Raw genomic sequence first — 24,927 nt, 5'->3', positions numbered from 1 at the left:
ATTTTGTATTTACATAGAGAGACCTAATATTTAGTGCCGGTCAGCTTCCAAATGTTCTCTGATGGGAAGGAAGGGGTATAGTCTTAGATAAGGAAGGTCAAAAGGACGCAGTGCTGACTGCACTCTTTGCGTGTGTCTCTGCAGTGCTCTGGGCCAAGGGAGGAGGTCCTCCTCTGCTTTCAGTGCAAGCAACCACTCTGGGGACTGAAGTATCTTGACAGCACACTGACACTCACCACACCCAGCCAGCCTTCCACAGCCACCACCCTTTCATGTGCCAGCCCAGATAATCTGCAGTTACATAATGGAGGAATGAAACCTTCTGGAAATGTTGAAACGAACATTAAAGTAAATATTGCATAAACATGCAGGTCAGTAAAGTCAGTTCATCCTGCTGCACATTGCAAACGTTTGAACAAAGTTAAAGAGGTATATGATAGAAATGAGGCCAAATTAATTTTATGGGACATTTGTCTCAATAATCAACATTAGTTTTATATGAGGAACATTTGTGCTTTTACTATGGATGTGATGCATCAGCCAAAGGCCAATATAGCTCAACAATTACCAGCACTGCCAGCAGCTTCAGTTTAGATCAGCAAGGATTAACCGTCAGGTAAAAATATTCTTAAAATCACAAACTGCAAGATCCTGGTTTCTGCAAATTTTGCGAAACTCAGAATCAAATCTGGATTCAAGTTCTGTGACTTGACATGATTGAGGTCATGAATGAGGTCAGGCCCAGTGTTACAGACTGGAAGGGAAATATTCTTTCTGCCTGGCACCCACAGGGCACAGAGCTACAGCTGCCTTTCCAACACAAAGGTGTGGGCCCAAGGGCTGGTGTTCTTCAGAGGGACAGCTGGTCATCCAGGGCTCCACTTCCATTTTCCCTAGCATTTGTCCTTTCCTCTGACTTCCACCAAAGACTGAAAGGTGAAAATAACACCTTTTTCCTCCCCTTCTTCTCAACCTGTTAATACTCTGAGAAATAACAGTAGGAGAAGCCCGAATTTTGAGGACAAGCTTTCATGCTGCCTTTGATCCATATAGAAAGCAACATTCTACCAAATTCAGGCTATTTGCTGCATATTTATTTCCTTGTAGTAAATTCATGCAATAAAGGTGTAGAACAAGTAGACATATTGCTTTTTTAAACTTGAGAATATTCTGGGTGAATCAAAATCTAGCCACGGATAGTGTTCTGATTCACTCTCTAAAGATAGGTGGCTTTTTGTCATATTAAACACTACAGGGTAGCCCAGACACCTCAATGAGGCAGACAGAACACAGATAGAGTTTCTTCCCAGAGAAACATAAAAGAATTTTCTGCCTCTAAAAGGAATTTATATCTATGTGTAAGTATGGAATTATACGTCAAACATGACTTTGCATGACTTTGCAGCTAAGGTTTCATAGCTGGAATATACTGCAAGCATAAATTAAAATATTGAAAGTTTTGCACCAATAAAAGTTATGCTTCAGATATAATTTGAAAAAGGAAAAAAAAAAAAAAGGCATTTTAGAAATATAAGGCCTTGGAGGTGATAGCAATGTTTTCTTTGACTCCACTGGGTGGGGATTCATACAGCATCTGTTTATGATAATGCAATTTCAAATAATCCAACTGTTCTTGCTAGAAAGGAACTTATCTAGTCTGGCAAAATTTAGGTAAAACATGTCCTAGATGTTAATGAAGGTTTTGAGTATGTAAGAACCAAATAAGGCAACAGAATTTAGCTCTGAGAAAAGCACAGAAAATAGAGACAGGAAGCAGCCTATCTCAGCAGCAGGGACAATCCTCTCTGCTGCCTTGAAAAAGTCCTTTCACTCCTGCCCTGGTCCTCGAAGAAGAGACCTTATCAGGAAGGCAATTTGCTGTGTGTGCAAATAGATTTTGAGAAGAGAAAGCACTTGCAGAAGGCTAATGCTGTAAATGGGAAATACCATGCAAAGAAGACCCATTGCCAAGTATTTTTGACACATCACTCACTGTGATTCCGTGCTTTGGGTCTTTCCAGCACAGTGAAAATGTCATCCTCTATAGAAGCTTAAATAACAGCACACTGACTATAGCCCAGACAGCAAAATAAATGGAGGGAAAGGCTTACAGTTCCTCTTGGCACACTCCAAATTACAGGATTGTCCTCCACCTTGCTGGGTGACACTCAGCTGTACATTTCCCAGCTTTTCCAGTACAAATTTCTGCCACCCAGAGAGCTAATTGTATCCTGTGCTGCATCCAAAGCAGCTCAGCCAGCAGGGCAAGAGAGGGGATTCTGCCCCTCTGGTCTGGCAAGAGGGGAACCCTGCATCCAGCTCTGGGGTCCCAACGCAGGAAGGACATAGACCTGCAGAAACAGGTCCACAAGAGGCTATGTAGATGATGGGGTGCTGGAGCACCTCTCCTATGAGGAAAGGCTGTGAGAGTTGGGATTATTCAGCATGGGGAAGAGATGACTCCAGGGAGACCTTATAGCACCTTCCGGTTCCTAAAAGGGCTACAAGAAAGTTGGAGAGGGAATTTGTCAAGGGCATGTAGTGATGGAATAAGGGGTAATGCCTTGAAACAACAGGAGGGTCAATTTAGATATAAGGAAGGAATTTTTCACAATGAGGGAGGTGAATGGCTAGAACAGGTTATCCAGAGAAGTTGTGGATACTTCAACCCTGGAAGTGTTCAAGGCCAGGCAGGATGGAGCAGCCAGGTCTAAATGAACGTGTCCCTGTCCATAGGAGTGAGATTGGAACTAGATGACCTTAAAAAGGTCCCTTCCAACTCAAATTATTTTATGATTTTATGATATTCAACTGCAGAATTTGTGCTAGACAGAGAATAAATTTGTCATGCTGTGTCTGTGTGTTCTTATTCCCTACCAAAATGCCATTTATACAGGCACAGCCATCATATTTTCTGTGCTGCATTGCACCAGCAAAACTCGGCTAGGATCAGCCCAAAGAAACAGTTCTCAGAAATTCCCCAGAACACATCCCAGACATAGTTCTACTCAAAGAGCAAGTGAGTCTGTGATAGAGATTAAAATATCACTGCTCTAGGTCATTATTGGTGCAAGATACTAGGATTCATGAGTAAATGTGGCAATCTTGAGTTGAGATAGTTTAACGCCACAGATGAGTACACAAAGCAACTCTTAGTTCAACAAAATCAACAAATTAACAAAAATCTTGATTTGTCCTTTCCTCTGACAGTCCATATACTTCCAGATTTCCACTGTTAACCCTTGTCTTCTCTCCAGGAAAACATGGGAAAATTCTAGGCACTTTCTATCTAGTGTGAGGCCTTTGCAAAGTTATCTGTTATTTGGAAAAAATGTTCAACACAATGGCTTATGCTCCTCTTCCACAGCAAGCAGCCAGAGTTGTCAGCTCCATCACAGGGTAACCACACCTCACTGTCCTTCAAAGCCCATATAATATGGATACAGATCATATTTGCAAGGGGTATTGAGAATTCAAACTTCTGAGGAAGGCTTTAGTTGTTAATAATGATTGGTAGCAGAAGCAAAGAAACTATTTAGACATTACACACCTAAAGATATATTTATTTCCTTATATTTGTAGAGCTTTATTACTGATTGCTTGAAATTACTATAAGGAGGAAGTCTTCCTCCTGGTATTTGGAGTGTAACAGATCAAGGTGAAGATCTGTTGTAGAGGTAAGCAGAAAGGTTGATATTTTTAAAGTACTAATTATTTAAGAGAATATGAAAGGGCAGAAAATTACAGTAAATTCCACTCCATTTTTCACCACGTGAAGCAGAGAATAGATGTAATATGTAATGCTTATGTAGTTTTTTTTTTGTTTGTTTTTGTTTGTTTTTTTTTTTTTTTTTTTTTACTGTTATTGCTTGGAAAACAAATTATTCCTGCTATTAGGCATCTGGAAACAGGAATGTAAAACATATAGATACTATATTGGTGGGGAAAAAGTAGAATGTGTGCTTAGTTTTGTGTTATGCTGAAAGTGAAATAGTCAGTTGCATATGACACTCACTGCAGGATTTAAAAATACTTTAGAGACTGGTGAAAATGTATGTCCCAAACTTTTAAGTCATCAACCCTTCTTCCTGCAAGTTTCTTAAAATATAAAAATGAGCACTCCATCTGCTTGAAATAATAAGGTTTTGATTTAGAACAAACCCAACTTGCTAAATAGCCTAAACCTCAGTATTTCTCATTGTGTCCTGTTTTGTAGTTATAGCTTCAGCTGTACCCTTTCCAGTCTTATTTTTTGGTATAAAACCATGTATCAGATTAAAAGAATGAAATTAATCTATTTAGAAATATAAATGGCAGGCACACAAGCAATTTTGCTGAGGAAGTATAGCATTTGATTAATTCTTGGGGAAGTACTGAATAAACAATGATTTAAAAAAAATTAATTAACTAGACAACGTGTGAGATAATCATGCTGAAAACAATGCAAATTACATATGAAGAAATAAATAAAATAGAGACCAAATCAACAGCTCTCCTCTTCCAAAAAGAAAAAAATTAAGTACTCCTTACTTAATATTAAAGCCAGTCAGAAACTAACCCAAAACATTAACTGAAGGGCATAATTTTCATAGGAAGAGTAGAACCAGAATCTGGCACCAAACCAGAATCTGGCAATTTTGGATGGGTTTTCTTGGGCTCTCAACACTTATATTATTTTTGGTTCATTCTCAAAAAAGGAAATAATCTGGGGGGCTTCCAAACCATGCATTCATTTTATGGGTTCAGTGATCTTTAAATGTCCTGGAAATGTTATCTGGAATGCAAAGATAGCAGCAGCTCAGGTAATTTCTCCCAGTGAGTCAGATTATCTTCTGACAGCTCACTCCTCCACAGGAAAACAAGGCTGAAGTTATTACTGTCCAAAGAGAGTAAGATTCTCTGCCCTAGAACTGGAACAATAGGGGTGAAAAAAAGACAGAAATGCTCCTGGAAAACATCTGATAAATGAGCTAACAACCAGGTTTCCCAATAAAACCTTTTTTGTTGTTTATTAAAGAATCTTGTTATTTTGTTTTACATGATGCTACTGTGCACCTGTGTGATGCTTGACCGTTCCAATACCAAAACCACTTGCCCTTAGAAATAGGGCACTATTTGTGGGGGGAAGGTATTGTGAAACTAATAAGAGATGAAAAATTACTGACAGGCTATCACTATGGTACCTACCAGTAGTGGGAACACCAGAGCACGTGTCTGAAAAACAAAATAGTTTCAAAGCTATAAGGGCTGCCTATCTTGGTATCTGCTCATCTGCCTTTGGGTACTTCTGGTGCAGCTGAAGGAAATACCACTGCCTTCTTTTTTTCTCTGCATGTCTGTTGTTTCACAACCTGTCAAAACAACCTTTCAAGATGAAAAAGCCGGAAGAGAAACAGTGCTGCAGCTTTGTTGGGGTTTCCAGGGGAGAAGCCGTGCTGAAATATATTTCTCTGTGTGTGTGTGTGTGTGTGTAACCAAAACACAAGAAAAAAACCAAAACATGGTTTGTCATGATTTCTCCTTAGGCCTGGTTGACCACAAGTGAGTAAAATGGGAAACAACATAGCAGCACCAATGGCTATTTGAATAACAAGCTGATAGTATGCCAGGTAATGCTGAAAATGTTGAAAGAGGCTGAAGAACATGGGAAAGCTCCAGTAGGACAGGATTGTAGTCCAGGTGCATCTGGTTGGATTTGCAGCCAGCAAAATATGGGTATCATATCATCAAGAGTGTATGTGCACATCAAAATAAATATGTTCATAACAAGGCTGCCCTTGTCAGTTGCATTATGAAGCTTGTATTTGTACTGCAAGTGTGCCAAGCTGAAGTAGGTAAAATAACACAGGTAAACAATTAGTCAGTGCATAAAATAAGCATAAGATTGGCTGTCTGTGAGCACTGACTGCTGGGAGAACATATTCTAACATGCTCTTGCCTTTACAGAAGGGCATCCTCACTTTGCCATTTACTGATTTTTCTGACTAAAGTAGCTGGGAGGTGTTTCTGGTGCTAAGCACATTTTGTGACTAAGGAGGCCAAGGACCCTGACCAGTTGCTTGTCTGTGATGAACAGGAAATAACACAAGGGAAAATCATCAGCACAATCAGAAGTGCAGTTAGAACTGCATTGTCAAGGAAGGTTTGTTATACTCCAAAGGAGAAATTAACTAAACCACTTCATTAGTCACACTGACAGCGCAAAAAAAATAAATAGCAATCAAGAAAATAATACCAGCCTTGAAGTAAAAAGTTTACATTTCTGAAAAGGGAAATGTCATTTGTAAATGTATCTTTCAAAAATCCTTTCAGAACATAGCAAATGCCTAAAAAATATCTTTACATCATAAAGAGATCAATGGTTCCAAGTGATGAATTACAAAATGTATTTTGATACATTTTAACTTCTTTAAGATATGACTCTTGTTTAACAGTTGGAGAACAGTTATCAAATCAATAATATAAATATTCACCATTTTAAATTCCTTATAGGAAATTCTCTCTTTTAGACATGGATTATTCTTTGCTGTGTGCCTCCACTGAAACCACAGTGGAGCAGCATCCCAAGTACAACCTACCCAGTACAGGATAGAGACTGTCTTTGGAGGGCAGTTCTCTGCTGCAGATTCTCCAAGATTTTCATCCCTCCACTCCCAGATAGATCTTACAGAGGGACCTGGTCAGGGAACTAAATCAGTTTCACACAAGTAGTAGGTGCATCCATTTTGGTTCATTGCTCCTGTGCCTGCCTTTCATACCTCCATGACTTCTTGGTCTTCCAAGACAGCTGAACAGGGGTTTTTTGTTTGTTTAAGAGATGGGTCTAGGGCAAGCATGCTTGTGCATGTGACTGATACAGAGTCAGTTTCCAGCCCAGGTAATTCTCACTGTCAGCACATGAAGGCCCAACTGCATCTCCCCTGCCCTAGAGACAGCTGTTCAGTGACAGTCAGTATCTATGACTTCTATTCTCCCTCTTGTACACAAAAGCCTTCCAGATAAAAATCTTGTGGGTACCAGACAATCTGTGCAAAATATTACGGCTTCAGTTTTCCCTTAAATGAAAATTCAGCAAAAAAGTCATCTACCCATCTTAATTATGACTAAGTATAAAAACCATACAGTACATGTATGTTCAGGCATCTATATATGAAAATTGTATCTAAAACAATAGCATATGTTAACATTTAGAAATGTGGTGTGGCTTCATTTCACCCTTTCAGAGCTGATTCCTTTGGTCCTGATGTAATGCCTTTTCACTCCTGACGACTCCCAGCTGTTGAAATTACTTTTGGGAACACAAGCTTCCCGAGAGCTACTCTGCATCTCAGTAGGTGTGAACCAGGAACAGTATGGAAGGTAGATGCAATTTCAGTGTCTCACAAATCACATACACTTCAGGAACAAAATATGAATTTGTTTAAAATTCCTCTAATTCACATTACTAGTTGGATAATTTAGGCGTCAGAAAGGTTGTGCATCAGTGTAATGTCTGGTCATGTGACAAATACCTGATATTAAAACCTCACAGTTGTAGTTATGAAATACTTGCTATTGAAAGGTCAGAAGTGGTTTTCCTCCATTTCTTTGTGGAAGGTTCAAAACTCCAGCATTCAGCCACACGACACACTGAAGTTCAGCTGTCACTTTGATCTGACAGCTATTTGAAGATGCTCACAGAGGCCTAGTCCCTTTAATTGTGGGAAGAATGACATTCTTGTTCAGTGTCACAGGCATGGATTAGCCACTGCTTAATACAGGTTTTCTTTTGGTTAAGTTAAAATTGAAATCAGAAATAAAAGTTTTGAAGCAGAATTGTTAGAACTTTCCAATCCAACTGAAAATTTTGACTTGTCATTTTGAAAAGCCTACAGCATTATAAAGGTGCTTGTGTGTCTGGTGATGTATGTTAAAAGCTGTTCAACTTTCCAAATATGAAAATTAGTCACATAATACAGATAATTTAGATTTTTTTTTTCCCCATAACACTTACTGATCCCAAAGAAAATGCATAGAAGCCATCTACATAGATGGTAGAGAGCAACTGAATGCTACTGCACTGGTTTGCTCCACTGCTACCTTTTTCTAAAAAGGTTATTATAATCTTTTAAGTCTTTTACCATATATGGGTCTAACAGCTAAATAAAAAAAAAAAAAAAAAAAGCCATATTTTTAGAAAGCCACTGGATCTAAGATTATTGGAAGAGCAAAATTGCAGCATAGAAAATTCTGTCTTGGGAAAGGAGATTTGATGATATATTTTTTTACTAATAGACAATTGTTGCTGGTTTTCACCAATAAATACTGATAAAGGATATATAAAATAAAGCTCACACTTGAACATTTCTGAGAGTTAGCTCACTGTGAGAAACTGCAAGCATATTTCTAGACCATCTGAGGACACCTGAGGATACCAGAGGCATTTCTGAGGCAAAATGCAAGTTGTGACACTCATTCCTTGCCTTAGAGGAATAAGCAAATTTGAGCTCTTCTTTGGTAAGAACTCAACAGGCTGAACCTAGCCACAAGCTTGGCATTTGAATCCATACTTCAGGATAGATGTCAGCATAATTTTGCTAGTTTAAAATGTCAGGGACATGAACAACTAAAAAAAAAAAAACAAAACCATGTGGTGATACTCAATCTAGTTTGAAGAATCCCAGCAGGATTAAATTCAACTCCTTATCAGTTTAATTGAACATTTGCTCTGGAATGTGGAGAGTGCAAAAGTGAGCATTTGTGTATACTTTGAATGCCACCTTCCAAACTGGATCATTAGCTCTAGCTGCTAATGGAGTACTGCTATTAAAAATAAAAAGACATTAAATCAAAGGCCATTTCTCCTAATGGGAACCAAGTCAGTGGTTTTCACCTTGGAAAAGGGTGGAGTGGATTTTGTGCCTACACAGCAACTCACCCAGAGAAGCCCACAATCATCTGGGACAAGGTTAAGCCAGTTCAGTGTCTGTGCTCAGTGTAGACCCTCCCCTGCTCAGGGAATGTCATTCCTGCTTTCCTGAACTCCGCCTGCAGTATCTAGAGGAAAGCAGGCTCACATTGTCTTCCACTGCTCGCCCCAGGAAACATGATATCATTCTCAAACAAAAGCGGGAAAGCTGACAGATCTATTGAGATGGGTGTGACTACAGCACACACCTCGCTGGTCAGCCCCTGTGGAAAATTCAGTGACTGGCAGCTCATTGGTGATCGGCTGTCTCTGTCTCCTCATTTTTATAGCTAATCTCGGCAAATGATTTGTTTCTCCTGTATTTGTGACTTAATGAACGTCACTGTTATCTGTGTCAAATACATATATGACACCATGCAGAAAAACAGGAGGGACAAGGAAAAAAATTGGAATAATTGGACTAACTTTTCTTCTCCATCTATAATGCTTATAGCACCAGATATTACCAAAAAGTGTAAAGCTGGAAGTAATCTGAGGACTAAATAGGTTGAATTCATGTGCAGCTAAACAACCAAGAAACTAAAGCCACAGAAGAGGAATTGGTAACAACAATATGTAGCTTATTACAGCAGTTGCTAGATAAGAATATTTCCAAACATGATTTCAACAGATTAAAAACTTTTTTTGGTCTGTATTAGCCTCTAGCCTTTTATCGATGCCAAAAGTAACATCTCAAATTCGTAATTTTATTGTTAACAGCTGTTAGCATGCTGCTAATCAGGAAGATCTGTGCAAAGCAATTGTGAAGGCAGTTGCAGAGAAATGAGGACTTCTGCCTTTTCTTGCTACTTTCTGGTTTTCATTGCAAGACAATTTGCAGTTCTACAGCACATTACATTTTTACTGTGAGATGGACTGAAACAACCTGTATATATCTCAATATATACTCAAGGGTGAGTTAAGAATCTAAGGTTATCATGTGACTTGATGTCAGTTGACTTCACATATTTTTACAGAAGAAACTGACTAGAAAATCAAAATGAGGATTGTAAAAGTGTAAAAATGATACTCAAATGTGAAGTAACTGAATCTGGTGGCAGGAGGACAGTCTTCCTCAGGGCTCTGCATGTGATATGGTTCAGCAAGATATCTCAAACATTAATGCTGAAATTACTGTAAACTAAATTTGAATCAGTATCATATTTCTGTATACCTTTCTTCAGATATCTCTTATGATAACTTCTGACTTGCTGAACTAATGACATTTGCTAATAATACCATATAATCATATTTGATGTGTTTTTAGTTGATCTTGTATTTTCCCCCTTTTTTGTTCACTGACTTTCATCTAAATCCCACTTGTGGAATCTTGTCTAAAACCAGATACTGGAATAGCTACACACATCAAGTGTACATCTAGTTCATAAAGTCAGTAACAGAAGAAATTGACATTTAATCTGTACTTAGATTTCTTAGGAAACGACATCAATGGTTTTAAAGTTTTCAGCTGTGTGAAAAAAATTGTACCATTAGAAAGAAAAAAAAACCCTGCTGCAACCTGTGTCAACAAATAACTTCAACAGTTAAAAGCTGCAGCAGTGGATCCTACATGTAGTTAAATCATCCCCAGTTGCTTGGCCCCAGTCCTGCCCTCACTCGCTGTAAGAGCTCTGCACAGAGATGTGGACTTACTGAAACAAACATGAGTACTTAAATCAGCAGAGGTAAACACTGGAGGGAAGGGCAGACAGTGAAAGAGTAGATGCATACTGTGTGAAAAACAAAGAAAGGCATGACAGGTCCACTACAGCTATTAAAGGCAAAGTTTACCTGAAATCAACAGGCTGAATCCATAGAGAACTAGGTGTGCTAGAGGGTCCATGCTTTCCAAAGTATATCCATCCAGTTCTTACAGTCGCTCATGGAGTATCCTTTCCCTGGCGTAGAGCTTTAGCAGTTACTCTTGTCCTGCATGGTACGCTGTTTACAAGTCACAGGCAAGAAATCAGAGCACTGGCGCAGACTGGAACAGTCTCATTGCTGTCTGAGTACAGGGAGTTTAAGTTCCTTTTTCCTGTTTCCTTTGTAGATTAGGATGGGAAAGGCAGGATCTTAAAGGCATTTTTGTATCAGCAGGACTGCAGGGCAGTGCAAATCCCGTCCGTCCAGCAATACATCAAAACAATTATCTGGAGCTGCTGGAGAAGCAGGGGACTGCTGTTGTTCATAGTCAGCAGAATAGGAACAATGATGGCATCCTCCAGTAGGCGGGAGAGTGCAAGTAAAACATCCTCCACCTAGGTACAGTAGATGGAAAGTGTTATTATCTCCTTCTTCGAGACCAGGTCTACTAACTTCTCAGGGTGCTATTGTGTTTTCCCTTATTTATTTAATACACATGTAAGCTGCTGGCTGCAATGCATTTCTGCACACAATAATGAAAATATGAAGTAAACAGTAATAAAGCAGCCAGCTGAAGCCAGTATAGACCAAAGCCATCCACAATCCAGAGAACTACTCCCTTAGTTCATGTGTTTTATTGGAAACAATTTTTCTTTACATTTGACAATTGGAAACAGACTGAAAACTTGTTGCAATAATAAATCTCACACTGAGTTATTATGACTTCAGTGGGATTAAAATGCCCATATTACTCAGGGAGGTCTTGGAAGCAAAAACAAAATCCAAAGAAAAAATACAAAGAAAAGCAGAAAAAAAAATTAAATAAATGGAAAGGCAGCACTCAAATATATAAACTGAATTGAAAATAAAGAGCAGTCTTATTTACCACTTGACAAAACATGATTCATGGCAATATAATATTTGGAAGTTCTGTAGTCCTGCCAAGATGCCAACAGCCAGAATTACCTTTATAGAAGTACAGAAAAAGGAATGTTCAGCATAATTTTGCAAAAGGGGTATGAGTTTATTCTACTTTAATTTCCTTTTAGCTTTCACTTGTAGTGTAGATTTCACAGAAGAAGTCCTTCATACCCAAGATCTACTGCCATGTGGAGAGAAGGGTTACAACCACAGCAAATGGGAAGGCAGCAGCCCAGAGTTCCTTACTTACTGTGTGTGCCTCCTGGCCCTCCATATAACTGAAAGCCAGAACAAGTAGAAATTTATGCTGAAAATACCCTTTGGGCGCAAAAACACAGTATGAGGTACAAACACCACTAAAATTCCTTTTTGGCACTTAAAGGAGGCAGAATGTAAGATATTTATTTGGTTTGGTTTCAGATGAAAAAAATCCATGTATTTTTTATCCATTCAGATTTTGGAGAACATCTACTCTTTTTCTACTCCTAGACATGAAGTAGCAGTGATTATCCCTCTCCAATTGCACTTTATCTTTTATAAGTCTGCAAGCAGCGATCCCTCCAATACCAGAATACTTACTGTATTAGCAGGTACTAGGTATTATCATACTTCCTATCTAGTGGATAACTGTTTTGTCATTCATTTAACCTGTTTAGAAGTTGGCCAATCCTCGACTATTTTTTAATGTCTTTTGATTTGTTGAAGGATGGGGAGCAGGGAGGAAGGAGAGGGGAGTTAAGCAACTGCAGTCAAAACTGTGGTTCTTCAGATTGCTATTCTAAGTTTAGAGGGGTTTCTAAAGTTTTCACTTAAATCTCACTTTCCTGCTGTAAAGAGGTCACTGAGGAGAAATGCATCATGTCTCCATTTGAAATACAACTAAATACAAAGAAACACTCCTGATACTGATTTTGCAGTATGAAAAATGGGCCAGGTGAGCTGTTAATTCTTTTTTGAAGAACCAACTTGTGTTACTGATCGTTTCATCTGCCATGACGAAAAGGTAGTTATTTATCTCCAGGACAGAGTGGACAGCCTGAATATGCAGCATTCCACAAATTCAGGAAGGTTGCAATGGCCTGCTGAAGCCAGAAGAGAGGCGACATGTACAAACCCAAGTCAGAATTTGTTTAAGGTACTAGCATCAGCAGGACTGTGTATTTGATTTCTGTTTCTTTACAAAATTTCATTTTTGAATAAATAGAGAATAGCATCTATAATTCAGCAACAATAATGTACTCCACTTAGGTCTGTTTCTATTTGGAAAGCTTTTAAGTGCCACAGTTTAAATACTCCTCCCACTGAAGTCAAAATTGATCACGTGATAAACTTCTTCTACTGCAGAATTTAAAGGACTTCAATATTCTGATTTACTCTCACTCAACATTAAGTGTCTGCTAGGTCTATCTTTCATATTTTCATCCTTATATTTCTTGAAACTAGAATGTATTTTTTAAGGTAGGTCATACCAATTTTGTGTCCCATGAACTAAAAACTGTATGATCTGACCACTCTCTGATTGGTGATTGTCTGTCCCCACCACCAAAGAGACAGTCCTTACCTAATGGGGATACTGAGTCTCAGCCTGCACTCACTATTAATGAACTGAAGAATTCCAAATAGCCTTTGGCAAAACCAGAAGCCCAGTAAAAGAAACTGGGCTAAAAGTAAGGATGGCACAAGGAATAAAATATGGTACTGACTTTAACTTTTTTTCCATGTGGGGCTGTTGACTACCAGGCTACCAATGAGCATCCTAGGTACATCCTCAGCCAGGCATGTAGCTGTATTTTGGCCCCTTAGGCCACATTCTCATATTTTCTAAAGTTACTTGGAAAGACTCCAAAAGTTTCAAAAGAGTTCCCCTCTAAAACATCAGTTTTTTTGGTTGTTAACTGCTGATTCAAACATATTCACATCTTAACCCCTGACACAATGGCATGCACAAATTCAAATTAGTTGCAGCAGGGAAACAAATTGTCTTCCAACATGTAAATATAACCCTAGCATTAAACATGGCTTTTCATAACTCCCTTTGCTGAGGCTAATTTTATGATATGCCAAATGCCCTGAACTCCTGACACCAGGCTTTCCTCCTTAGATAAGCAGCAAATTGTCTCAAGGACAACCCATTCATACATGCTGTACCACATGGAAATATGTGAAGAGGAAAAAGAAACAATGCCACTATACTTCTTTAGTCAGGTAGATGTGTTAGCAGAAATCACATATCCTCTTGCAGTGCCTGGTTGTATTCTATTTTTTGGAACCAAGCCATTACTTTGGCCTTGACATGATGTTAATATGTGTTATTAGGAGGCAGTTAAGGAACTTTAGGAATTATTACTCATCACAGTCAGCTAATGTGAAACAAAGGTACACAAATTATGGGCTTTAAGCTTAATTTCTCAAACAGATCATGTTCTCCTCTGCAACACAGCCTATGCCACTGAGGTCATCTGTAGCCCCTAAGCTATCTATCTGAGACCACCGGGAAGTGAGAGGTAGCAGCCAGCAGGCCAGGGAGATGACATGTGCAGCTGCTGGTGCAAGCACTCAAGATGGGCACTGCCCCTACCACTGCAGTGGCAGAAGTAAATGGACGGAGGGCAAAGGTTTCTGGGGTACATGTCAGGCAAACATGGATATAACAGCATGGAGGTATGGTGTTATTGAAATGGGTGGTTCTGAGAAATTTAAAGGTGAGGTAGAAAAGGTAACAGTGTTTTTTGCTGCACCTCATTCGGAGGAGGTGCAGTTTCTTTATGCTTTTTCTACTGCTTCTCCTGCATAGGCATACTTAGAAGGCAATTCAGGGTTGTAAACATAGCTATGATCCACTTATTTTTCTCAGCATTTTTGTTTTGTTTTGTAAAAAGTTTATCTTGGAGAACATAGCCTGGAAAATGGCTGAGTACTGAGCAGTATACAGAATAGCCTTAGCCAAAGGGAACTGGTTTTTTTTCCTGTCTTCGTGATGCTGAAATGAAAGGGGATCTACTGAATGGAATTAAACACAGGACCTGATGGGAATTTCAGGTTTCTTTCAAAGGGAAAGCTCAGCTGAAGAAAAACCACAGGAATACTTTAGAACTTCTGTATCAGTAAAGTCATTGTGAAGAACATTAGGCCATTTGTCTAACATCTGTGATCTGAAAATTTCGACTTTTCAAGTCACTTGTATTCCTCTGAAAAATGCCTCATGTATGTTTTAGAATGGCCTGGCTGGTTGTCAGCAGAAGGACAAAAAATTTTGCTTCTCTGCGCTACTACTTTCATTGTAATTTTTTACAACATATTTTGAAGTACAAATGAGTCTGTGTATCTATGTTTAATGGCAACAATTATATATCCAAATAACTTTAAGATACTGATATTAAATCTCCCCAAATGATGCACAGTATTATTACTGCTTAAAGTAAAAGGGCATGAACAAGGCAAATTTCATATTTTTTTCCATCAGGAGGAATAAAGATTAGTATTATAAGCCTCTTAATACATGTGAGCATTGAACATTGGACTATTGTTTCCAAGGACCAGGAAATGGGTCATGTCAACTCACGGGTAGTATTCTCAGCATTAGGGTTACAAAAAATTCATCCTTAATATCATGTTTGCAGGACCTACTGCCTTCCACTGACTTACTATCACACTGTTAGTATGATTCAATGGTGCTTTATAATGGTGATTTTAAACAAGAACAACTTAGTGATAAATTTGCTGTCCACCTGCCTCTTCCAAATTTGGGATTGGCAATCTGGCAGAAATCTTGGAAATCTGGAGGCTTCATTTATAATTTTGTCTCTCATGCATAACTATTAAAGTCACTGATGCAAGTTATAATTTCTACTACAGTCACTATTTTATTTTTATTCTTAATTGTAAGAAGTGCTGTCCCCCTTACATCACAAGTACTTATGGGCAAACTTGAGTTGTATGTTGGAGACAGAGGTCTTGCACCTTACTCATCCTTTGCTGCACAGCAGAAATCTTGGGCCTGATACAAAGATACCAGTGTTCAGTGAATCAAGTTCAGTCACTTTAAATGAATGTAGCTTTCAAGGAATTAGCTCTACAAGAGGAAACAAGAGTGGATAATTTTACATTTCTGTCTCTTTCTCTCTCTCTCTTTTTTTGTTTTTCTTTTTTTTTTTTTTTTTTTTTTTTTTTTTAATGTGGAACATTTCCTCCCATCTCACGCATTTGGCATATTGTCCAGTTAGTCCTCCTTCCTCAAAGGAGGACCTCTAAGTGTTGAGCACAAGTCAGGGCAAAACCATTTTTTCCTCTGCTCCAAGATTCTGTCAATCACAACAAATTATTGATCAAATCTGGGATTTGAATTCAGATAATCTCTGTTGCAGTGTGTGCTTAACGGCTTCCTTCCTCTTTATTCAAAAAGAAAAAGATGACAACTATTTTTTTTGGGAGGAATCCAGTTCCCTTCTGAATGACAGACCTGCATTTTAGAGCCTTGCTCTGCACATACAAGACATGTATAATTTGCTGCTCAGCTGCTATTCACACCATGCAGGTGTTCAAGCGAGCTCAAATTTTAGGACCACTTTCAAAATCTGAAGGGTTTTCACTCCAATTGCTACATCCCCACACCCATTATCACCATGAGAGACATTTCAAAGGAGCTCACTCAAAGCAGATACTTTAAGAACAGTTACAAAGTAAGTCTTAATCCCTTTCTCCTCAAACTAAGACATTCTAATGGCTTGCACCTCCTCATAAGGCCTGCATTATGCCTTGTATTTTTGTTTTATGCTTGCAGCAGGAAAATAGAAGTGTACAGAAAGAATTTACAAACACTTCACCTTGGAAACATGTCCCTACAATTGTGAAACAGCACATATTAGCACTAAGAGCCATAAACTAAAGTTGTCAGGCAGAAAGAACTCTCAGTGTTCTGCCTGTCTGGAATTGCTCACAGGAATATTGCACTGTTGTCTTCTAAGCTCACTAAGAGAAATTAAAAAATAAACTTATTTTGAAAGAAAATCAAGCTTTTTAAAATCCATGAAAAATAATGGAGGCAAGACGACGCAGAAGACCAGCAAGAGGATTAACCTTTGCTTGCAGCAAAAATACAATTTGCTTGGAGATATGATGATATCCCTGTATATATGGGAATGAGGGTGGTGTACTGTCATGGCATCATGAGCTGGGAACAACACCAGTAATTCCTGTGCTTGTCCTCAAGCACAAATAACATGGCAGCAACAGATACTTTGACTGAAGGCTTTGAAATTGAAATGCTTCTTTTCATACAGCGTGCCATTGAAGTGGGATGTGGAAGTGACAGTAACCGTCAAACCTGGTATCCTAATGCCTCAGCGGCGTCTTTCTAAAGGGGGACTAGGTAAGGGAACTTTTAACAAACTGCATACACGTAATTACATGGAGCTTGTTGAGATGCACCCACAAGTGTAGAGAGGTAGTTGACTTAAGGCATTGCAAGGTCATTCTTGAGTACCTTTTTTATTTTATGATGGTAAGGGAGAGGCTTCTGAGAATTGAAAGCTAGAATGTGTCGCTCCTGCCTTTAGGAGAGCAAGAAGAGTGATCTGTCCAATCACAGACTGGTCAGCCTCATCTCAATCCCTGAGAAAGTTGTGAAGCAACTAAGGCTGGATATGATTTCCAGACACATGAAGGATGGGAAGTTGATCATGAGCAGAGAGCAGAGACTTATGAAGCAGAAATTATGCCTACCCAACCTGATAAGCAGGCTTGGGGCTCACTGTGTGGTCAGTGGCCTGAAGTCCAGTTGGAGGTCAGCCAGTAGTGGAATATCACAGCCATGGATATGAGGGCAATATAGTTTAATCTTTTCACTGATGACCTGGATGATGGGTCAGAGATCACCCTCAGGAAGCTTGCAGATGACACAAAGCTGGGAGGAGTGGCGGATACACCATATGGGTGTAGTGCTGTTCAGAGGGATCTAAACAGGTGAAGTGGGCAGCCAAGAATGTCATGAAGTTCCACACACTGGAATTCCACACAGATACATACACAGTGCTACTCCAGCAGAGGAACAATCCAGGCATCCATTCAGCTGAGTGGCTGGAAACCTGCTTTACTGAGAAGCACCTTGAGGCTCTTCCTGGTGTACACCAAGGTGACCAATAGCCAACAATGCACAGCTGAACAGGCCAGCAGTATTCTGGGGCAAGTTAGGAAGAGCACTGGCAGGCAGGCTGAGGGAGGTGATACTTACTCAGCCCTGCTGAGAGAGGTGAGCAGAAGAGATTTTAAATATCTCCACTCTGCAGATGCTGACAGTTAATTAATGCCCTCTCAGTCTGAAGTCGTAGCATAAAATGGACAAAAGATTGCCTCCATAGAGAGACCTGTGTTACTGAATTAGTATCCTGATGTACACACAGGAGCTTCAGTGAAAAAACATTGTCCAGTACTTAAACTGTACTAAAAAAAGTATATATATAAGGAGTTAAAGAAAAGGTGATTTTCACTGCACTTGAGGAACTACATAAGGGTACAATTTACTCAGCTCACTACTAGGAGTGAGTTAATAATCTTACAGAGGGAGATGAAACACTTCCTGCACAGCTTACCACTCCAAATCTATACAGTTCTTTTCAGCTGTGGGTACTGTGACTGCTCTCAAGGACCATAAGGGTGAATTGTTAAGAGAAAGAACGAATGATGAGATTCTTACACAGAAACAGGTTATCTGAAGATCCTTCAGTAGAACAAGGAACAAAACAGCATGCTGGAGAAAGGGATTTCATGACAGGCATCTCCTGGGAGCAAAGTAAAAACCTGTAAGCTTTACCATGCTATCTTACAGAATCACTACCAAGGAATTAAACCTTCCCCTGCCCTGAGAGAAAGCAAAGTCAAAGCAGTCTGTTTATTCAGTCTGCAGCTTTTTTCCATTGTTCATTGCAATATGTTATTCTAGCACAAGTGGAATTCAGGAGGTGATCTCTCTGGCTCATGGTTTGATTGGTGAGAATATTAGACTTCAACTTTATCTCTGCAAATAATGGGCTTTCTCTGGAATAGCTGAAACTCTGACAGGAAGGAAGAGACTTTAGTGGGAATTTCCCCTAGATAACAGTCCTTAGTTTATAGAAATCCCGTTCCATTATCTCTAAATATTCTAAACATAAAGAGCAACACCATTCAGTGTGCTGAATTAGCAAACACAGTGCTTTCGGCACAAATCTTCAACATTTTTAGCTTACAGATTTTTTTATACTCAAAAAGACAATCACAGATTTGAGGAATTTTAGTGACAAAAATACACAACTATTTTAATGGACTCAGAATATTTCCTAATAATTTCTCTGCTCCCGTTTCATGAAGTGAGGTGCATAGACTACCTACTTTCTGGAAAACTTTTCTAAGTGAGCAGAACAACTATAAATCCAGGTCCCACTGCTTTTTTGCAGTTTCTTTCTATAAGACTAGTTTACTGTTCAGCTAAGATTTCCATCTATAGTCAGCTGTGCTTTTTCTATTTGATCAGGACTAGATTACAATATACCATGTGAAAGAAATGATCAACAAGCAGTTTATAAAATACATTACGTGTAGAATGTGAGACAAATATATAAACAGAAATTGTTTAAAATCTAAATATTTTCTGAAATTTCTGTATCATAAAGCACGTTGTTATTTTTTTGTAAGCCCTGTTTTTGTTCTATGTTGAAACTCTTGTGGATTTTTGTCAGAGGTTTCATATGACACTGTTGCTTGAAACCGGAGGGAAAAAAACATTGCAGAAAATACAAATAAGTTTCTCTGCTATTTCCTTTACTGGTGAATACTACAGCAGTAAAATGTTCCACACAAAATCAGTTAGCTACGTTTCACTACATTTTATCAGAGTTTGCTTTTTATAATTACATCTTAAAAAATAACAAAGTTAATTCTCCATTAGGAAATGAAAATTTGCTGGCATTTGCTTTTATTTTAAGATTTTACACTATGAAGCAATTTTGACTTTAAAATATGCTTGTCATCCTTAGATGCTTTCCTCACTTGGTATAAATTGCTATATATATAGGTATTGTATTTTGATATTATCATTCATCTTATTATGCACTTAATTTAAGATAATACATATGACAGCCTGTCAAGCAGTCCTGTTCTGTCTGGCAGGAGTAGGACTACAAGGCAATTAGAAATTCAGCATGTAAAGCAGACTAAAATTGCACATTTGAGATGCAATTCAGCAATGGGCCTCAGCAATACATTGGGCAGTATTTCCTTTTTGTTTCTAAAATTCACATGTTTATTTCTAAAAAAATTAAACAGTGCAAAAGGAGAGATAGTATTAAAACCTGCAACTTCTAATAACCTGGAAAATAGTTTTAAGAATATCTGTCACCCTAGTGGTGAATAAATTATCTCAGTAGTCCAGCTTTCCACACGGCCTTTGCACATCTCTCATTGTTGGTCCCTTCAGGCAGGAAGGAAATGCCTGGGTTCAGTTCTTGGTGTTCTGTAAAGCTTCTATGAGAGCTTTGTTGTATTCTTTGACCAGCTTTCTCGAATTCTTCATTATTGGCTGGTAGTCACTCTCTTGACTTTTTGTTGCTATGACTGATTAAAAGAATTAAGGAAACAAAATGCCAGTATAAATATGACCATAATCACAGACCACAAGGGAACCGCAACACCATCCATTTCCTTCTGTGAAAATTGTCAAGGCATGAAAATAGTGGAAAAAACTCAAGACTGGGGTTAAAAGATTTACTCTTATTTACTAGCTGCCATCTCATGACAAGCACTTTAGAAAAAGGAAAAAAAGGAAGTGATTACATGCCTAAGTCACTTTTGTTCATATACACACACACACACACATATATATATATATAGATATATATATATAGATATAGATATATAGGCAATAAGTCCCTCATAAAGGACTCTGCCTATTGTTACATTGAAAACCAAACCATTTCAAGGCATTCAGTTATGTACAGCTGTACAGTCTGGCTACACAAGTCCCAGTCCAAGAAAGCAGCCCCTCTCCAACAGGAGAGTACTGCTAGTACTGTAGTCCAACAGGATATAAGTACTCTGTATAAGGGTCTGCACTTGGATAGGCAATATTTCATACCAAGTTAGGAGATACTTTAATATCCTGATCAATTTTATCTCTTGGTTTGTTTTAAAGTCTTTTCTGTTGAGAAAAATTGTGCTTAAGAGTATTGCCCTAATAAAATATTCCTGTAGAGCTTCCTTCAAAGAGGAGGTGGCTCCAACAATATTACACTGTCCAAGACTTTGTTCAGATATTTTTCTAAGAATTAGAGCACTTAGCAGATTTAAGAAATGGGATATTTGGTATTTGCAGAAAACAACATTATATGTATACATATACATATAGCTATATGTATATGCATTAATTACTAAATAATTATAATCATCATCAGTATTATTTCTGTGAAGGCTAGGGTGACACAGAATTGCCTGAAATATATCCCCATGCCATTTACTGAGACATGAAGGAATGTTCATTGTTCAACACACTACACTAGATGGTGGGGTCTAGTTTTGATGTTACCTTTACCAATTACATTTGTAGTGTAATGACATAATGGTGATTTTGTGTATATTAGAGATTCCAGATTTTTAAAATAACAATTTATTTCTTAAATCATTTTAAAGAAGTAATTTTATTGCAGTGAATTCACTGTCTCTAGAATATAAAATAAAAGCACAGCCTGGTCCTATTCAGATCTCTATCATAACTAAGGAGAAAAATAGAAAAATAGTACCAGATGAGAAGAATTTTAATTAAAACAAACTTCAGTGCTTTTCCTAATTTCCTAATTTAAAAACCTATCTTATGAAAGCCATTTGCAAATCAGCAAGTAATGATTTTGCTGATACAATTACTGGAATGTAACTTGTTAATTTGAATCCCATAAAGAGAGAGCTACAAGACAGTTCCCCCACCCCAGCGTGTTTTCAAACAATGCTACGCTGGCAGATTAATATCAGATAATACTGGAGAGATGTGAAGATAAACTTTATATGAAACCTAGCAGCAAACCTGAGAAAGAAGGAAAAATTCCAGACTGCAACGCAAAGCTTATGCTTTAGGTCCCTGTAAAACTCTTTCAGAGAACACATGCAAGCTTTGCTATATGTAATATCTATCAGCTAACCAGATATTTGCAAAGGATTGCCTTTCCCCCCCCTCCCCTGTCTTTTGCAGACCATTCTGTCCTGTCTTACTCTGCTGGAGGAAACAGATTTCTTCCTCAATTAATACAATGTGTGAATTTGACTCTTACTTCTTAAAGAAAAGGATACACTCCTTCATCATAAAGTTATTTTGCTCATGGTGCTGCCACTTCCTCTCCAAATTTGTAAGCTGAAAACACAAAAAAACAAAAAGAGCCAAAAATTAAAATGGTAATAATTACACACATATTTTACACAAATAATTTTGTATCAGTACCTTGTACTCTGTCAACTGATAAGATCACAGTTATTTCATGCAAAAAACACAGAAATGAGAAACAATGGCAAAATGCTTTTAAACCTGCTTATGATTAACTTGCATATATAATTTAGCACTTCATAATACCTCTGTATAAAAGCACTGTATGCAACTGCAGTGACAGATGAAAAAATCAGATGAGAATTCAAGACTTGCCATATAAGAAAGTTAACAGCAAGTCAGAAGTAAAAAGGTGAACAATTCAGATACTAATTCTCATTATGCTTCATATCATTTAGATGGATCTCTTCGTAGAATCAGTAAGATCTAAAATCACCAAAGATACAATATTTCCTGACACTGTCTTGGACTTTGCACTACACAGAAGAAACTTCCTTACTTCCATAGTTAAGTTTCCTGTCTGATGCCAGAAGTTGTGATAAGAACAGAGCTGCAGCAAGAAGATTGTAGGAGTGTGGGTTCAGCGCTGGCACTTCTTCAATACTTTCAGCATCAACAGGAAACTAATGTGGACATTATATTGATGGCTGCTTCCTTACAATACAATTTTATATTTGTTTTTCTGATGCTACTGTTCAAGGTTCTGCATTTCAAGATATGAAGATGTTATTTTTAAAAGTAAAACTGAAAACCATTCTGAGACTAAACTTTAAGTAGAAATTAAGGCAATAAATAAGGAAAATATTGCAGTATTTTACTTTAAAGCTTTCCTTAAGCTGGAAGAGATGAAAATAGTTTCCGTATAATTCAAACCTTAACAGTAAAGAATCAGTTATCTAGTGTACTAGTCCACAGCAAACAAGGCAATAATTTGTTTCAAAGACTAGGTATTTCTGCCTAATTAGAATTATTATTGTCCTCTTGGTAGACATTGCTGCACACAATACAGCCAGTAAAGGAGCCTGGAACTGAAATACTTACTATCTTGCACACAGAAAGGAAAGATTCAGTGTATTTTTATAGTAACTGCTTGAAGACCAGTTGACCTCTTGCAAAATTGCCCAACTCCTCCACATTTATGAACACAATTTGTACTTCAAAATGCTTGATGAATGTCAAATAACCAGTTATTATAAGACATACACCCTCATTTTTTTACACTCAGGACATAAAAAGTAAAGAAACAAATCCTTTTCACACACATAAAAATAGAACTGCCACAGCTTAATGAACTGAAGAAATTCTGTACAGCTACTACTTTATATAAATTGCCTCATTATGCAATTATCTTAACACTGTTTGGGTATGCATTTATAATTTACCTAAACCCTAGAATGTGATCTTGGCAAAAAAGATTCACAGTATCTGAAGTCTTCCATACTTTGGCATGGAGCTTTGAGGATTTATGTCATCACCCTAGAATGATTATAATAATCCTATGCTACAAAGGGACGCATATGCCTCAGTCAGAGCTGTGCCTTCTCATCTGCTCCACAACATTAATTTCAGAAGAAAGTCAACTTAAACATATACAATATGACCTTCAGCTTTTAACTGTACTAGAAAAAATAACAGTTCTAAAGGAGAAATATCTCAACAACCTCAATCAATAAAAAACAGTGAAATGCATTAAAAAATCAGTTTCCCTTTCCACTTTATTTTAAAGTTATCTATTTTTCTTCTGTGCATTCAAACATATATACCAGCAAAGTTATGCTGCCAAAATGACAGCAATTTATGTGTGTTTATAATGAAAGAACAGAAGCCTATCAAGAAGTTATAAACATCTTTCCTGATTCACTTTTGAAATGTAAACATACATATATACCAAAGTTGTTCAAATGTAAACAGACCCTAAAACTTCAGTGGCCTGCAAGGAGCAAAATAGGAAAAAGGGAAAATGGAATTAATAGCACAGATTTAAAGGAGAAAAAAAAAGTCACCATGATTTTAAAAGCAAGAGGGATCTTCGCTAATTACTAGTGACCTTTTTTGTCCCTGAAGTTTCTTTCTAAGTTCGTCCTGAAACTACTTAAGCAAAGGAAGGGCAGAAGGTAGAGAGTTCTGAGCAAGATTAACACAAACACTTAAACAAAGGATTCACAACTTTTAGCTCAGAAAGATGTCTGCTAATAATCCAAAGCTTACAAGCCATTTGTTGGCATAATATTACCTTTGGTTTGAAAACAGCAAATACAGTTACACACTTAAAACACATGACTTAGAAAACTCACTGAGAAGGAGCAAACAGATTCTGTCTGTACAATGCTTCATGTGTATGAGAAAACCAAAACCAAGAAATAAACAACTGAAGGGATAATATGTAACTTGACCTATACCTGAGAATGGGTCTCATTTTCTTGCAGCTCCTTCTTTAGTGCCTCATACTCTGTATTCAAAAGCTCCATTATTTTCTTAAAAGCACGACTGCGTTTTGTTAATTTTTCTTTGTCATCCTCGAGTTTCTAGTTAGGAGAAAACCCAACACAAACTGATTAATGGATGAGTTCATTTGCAGTAGGCTTCAGGCACATTACTTCAATTTACCTTTCAAAATGCTACTTTTTTTCCTTTTAGAACAAGACCACATGCATATACATAAAGAACTCATATGCTTTTCTCATGCTCTGTCCTAAAAATAATAATCAATGATTATGACCAAGTTGTATGCTTACACAATACTGTATGAGCGCTAGTGGGAATGCTGTTATTAAGAATTCGTAGGAAATTCTCTTTTGCTTGTGTTCCATGTTAGATTGTTAAATTCAAAGCTATGGGTAGTAATAAACTGCATAAG

General features: G+C 37.8%; 2 protein-coding genes across 6 annotated transcripts in view; both read right to left on the bottom strand.

Moving 5' to 3' along the window:
• TEK (TEK receptor tyrosine kinase) overlaps window positions 1-11,093 on the bottom strand; it is a 38,936-nt gene extending 27,843 nt beyond the window's left edge. For 2 of the 3 annotated variants that reach the window (XM_041486288.1, XM_041486289.1), the window contains exon 1: window positions 10,739-11,092. In XM_041486288.1, the coding sequence (XP_041342222.1) occupies window positions 10,739-10,790 (52 nt within the window). In that variant the 5' untranslated portion in view covers window positions 10,791-11,092. Of the gene's footprint in view, window positions 1-10,738 lie in introns of all 3 variants that reach the window. The other variant, XM_041486287.1, reaches the window with a different exon arrangement.
• An 8,555-nt stretch (window positions 11,094-19,648) lies between these two features.
• The window catches only part of IFT74 (intraflagellar transport 74), a 35,856-nt gene continuing 30,577 nt past the window's right edge, over window positions 19,649-24,927 (bottom strand). For all 3 annotated transcript variants that reach the window (XM_041486276.1, XM_041486277.1, XM_041486278.1), the window contains 3 exons: window positions 24,470-24,595; window positions 22,040-22,100; window positions 19,649-20,317 (listed from right to left, as the gene is read on the bottom strand). In XM_041486276.1, the coding sequence (XP_041342210.1) occupies window positions 20,202-20,317; window positions 22,040-22,100; window positions 24,470-24,595 (303 nt within the window). In that variant the 3' untranslated portion in view covers window positions 19,649-20,201. The remainder of the gene's footprint in view (window positions 20,318-22,039; window positions 22,101-24,469; window positions 24,596-24,927) is intronic.

Source organism: Pyrgilauda ruficollis, unplaced genomic scaffold, assembly GCF_017590135.1.
Source record: "Pyrgilauda ruficollis isolate IOZ18807 unplaced genomic scaffold, ASM1759013v1 scaffold75, whole genome shotgun sequence".
Taxonomy (NCBI): domain Eukaryota; kingdom Metazoa; phylum Chordata; class Aves; order Passeriformes; family Passeridae; genus Pyrgilauda; species Pyrgilauda ruficollis.
This window is presented reverse-complemented; position numbering and strand designations above follow the sequence as displayed.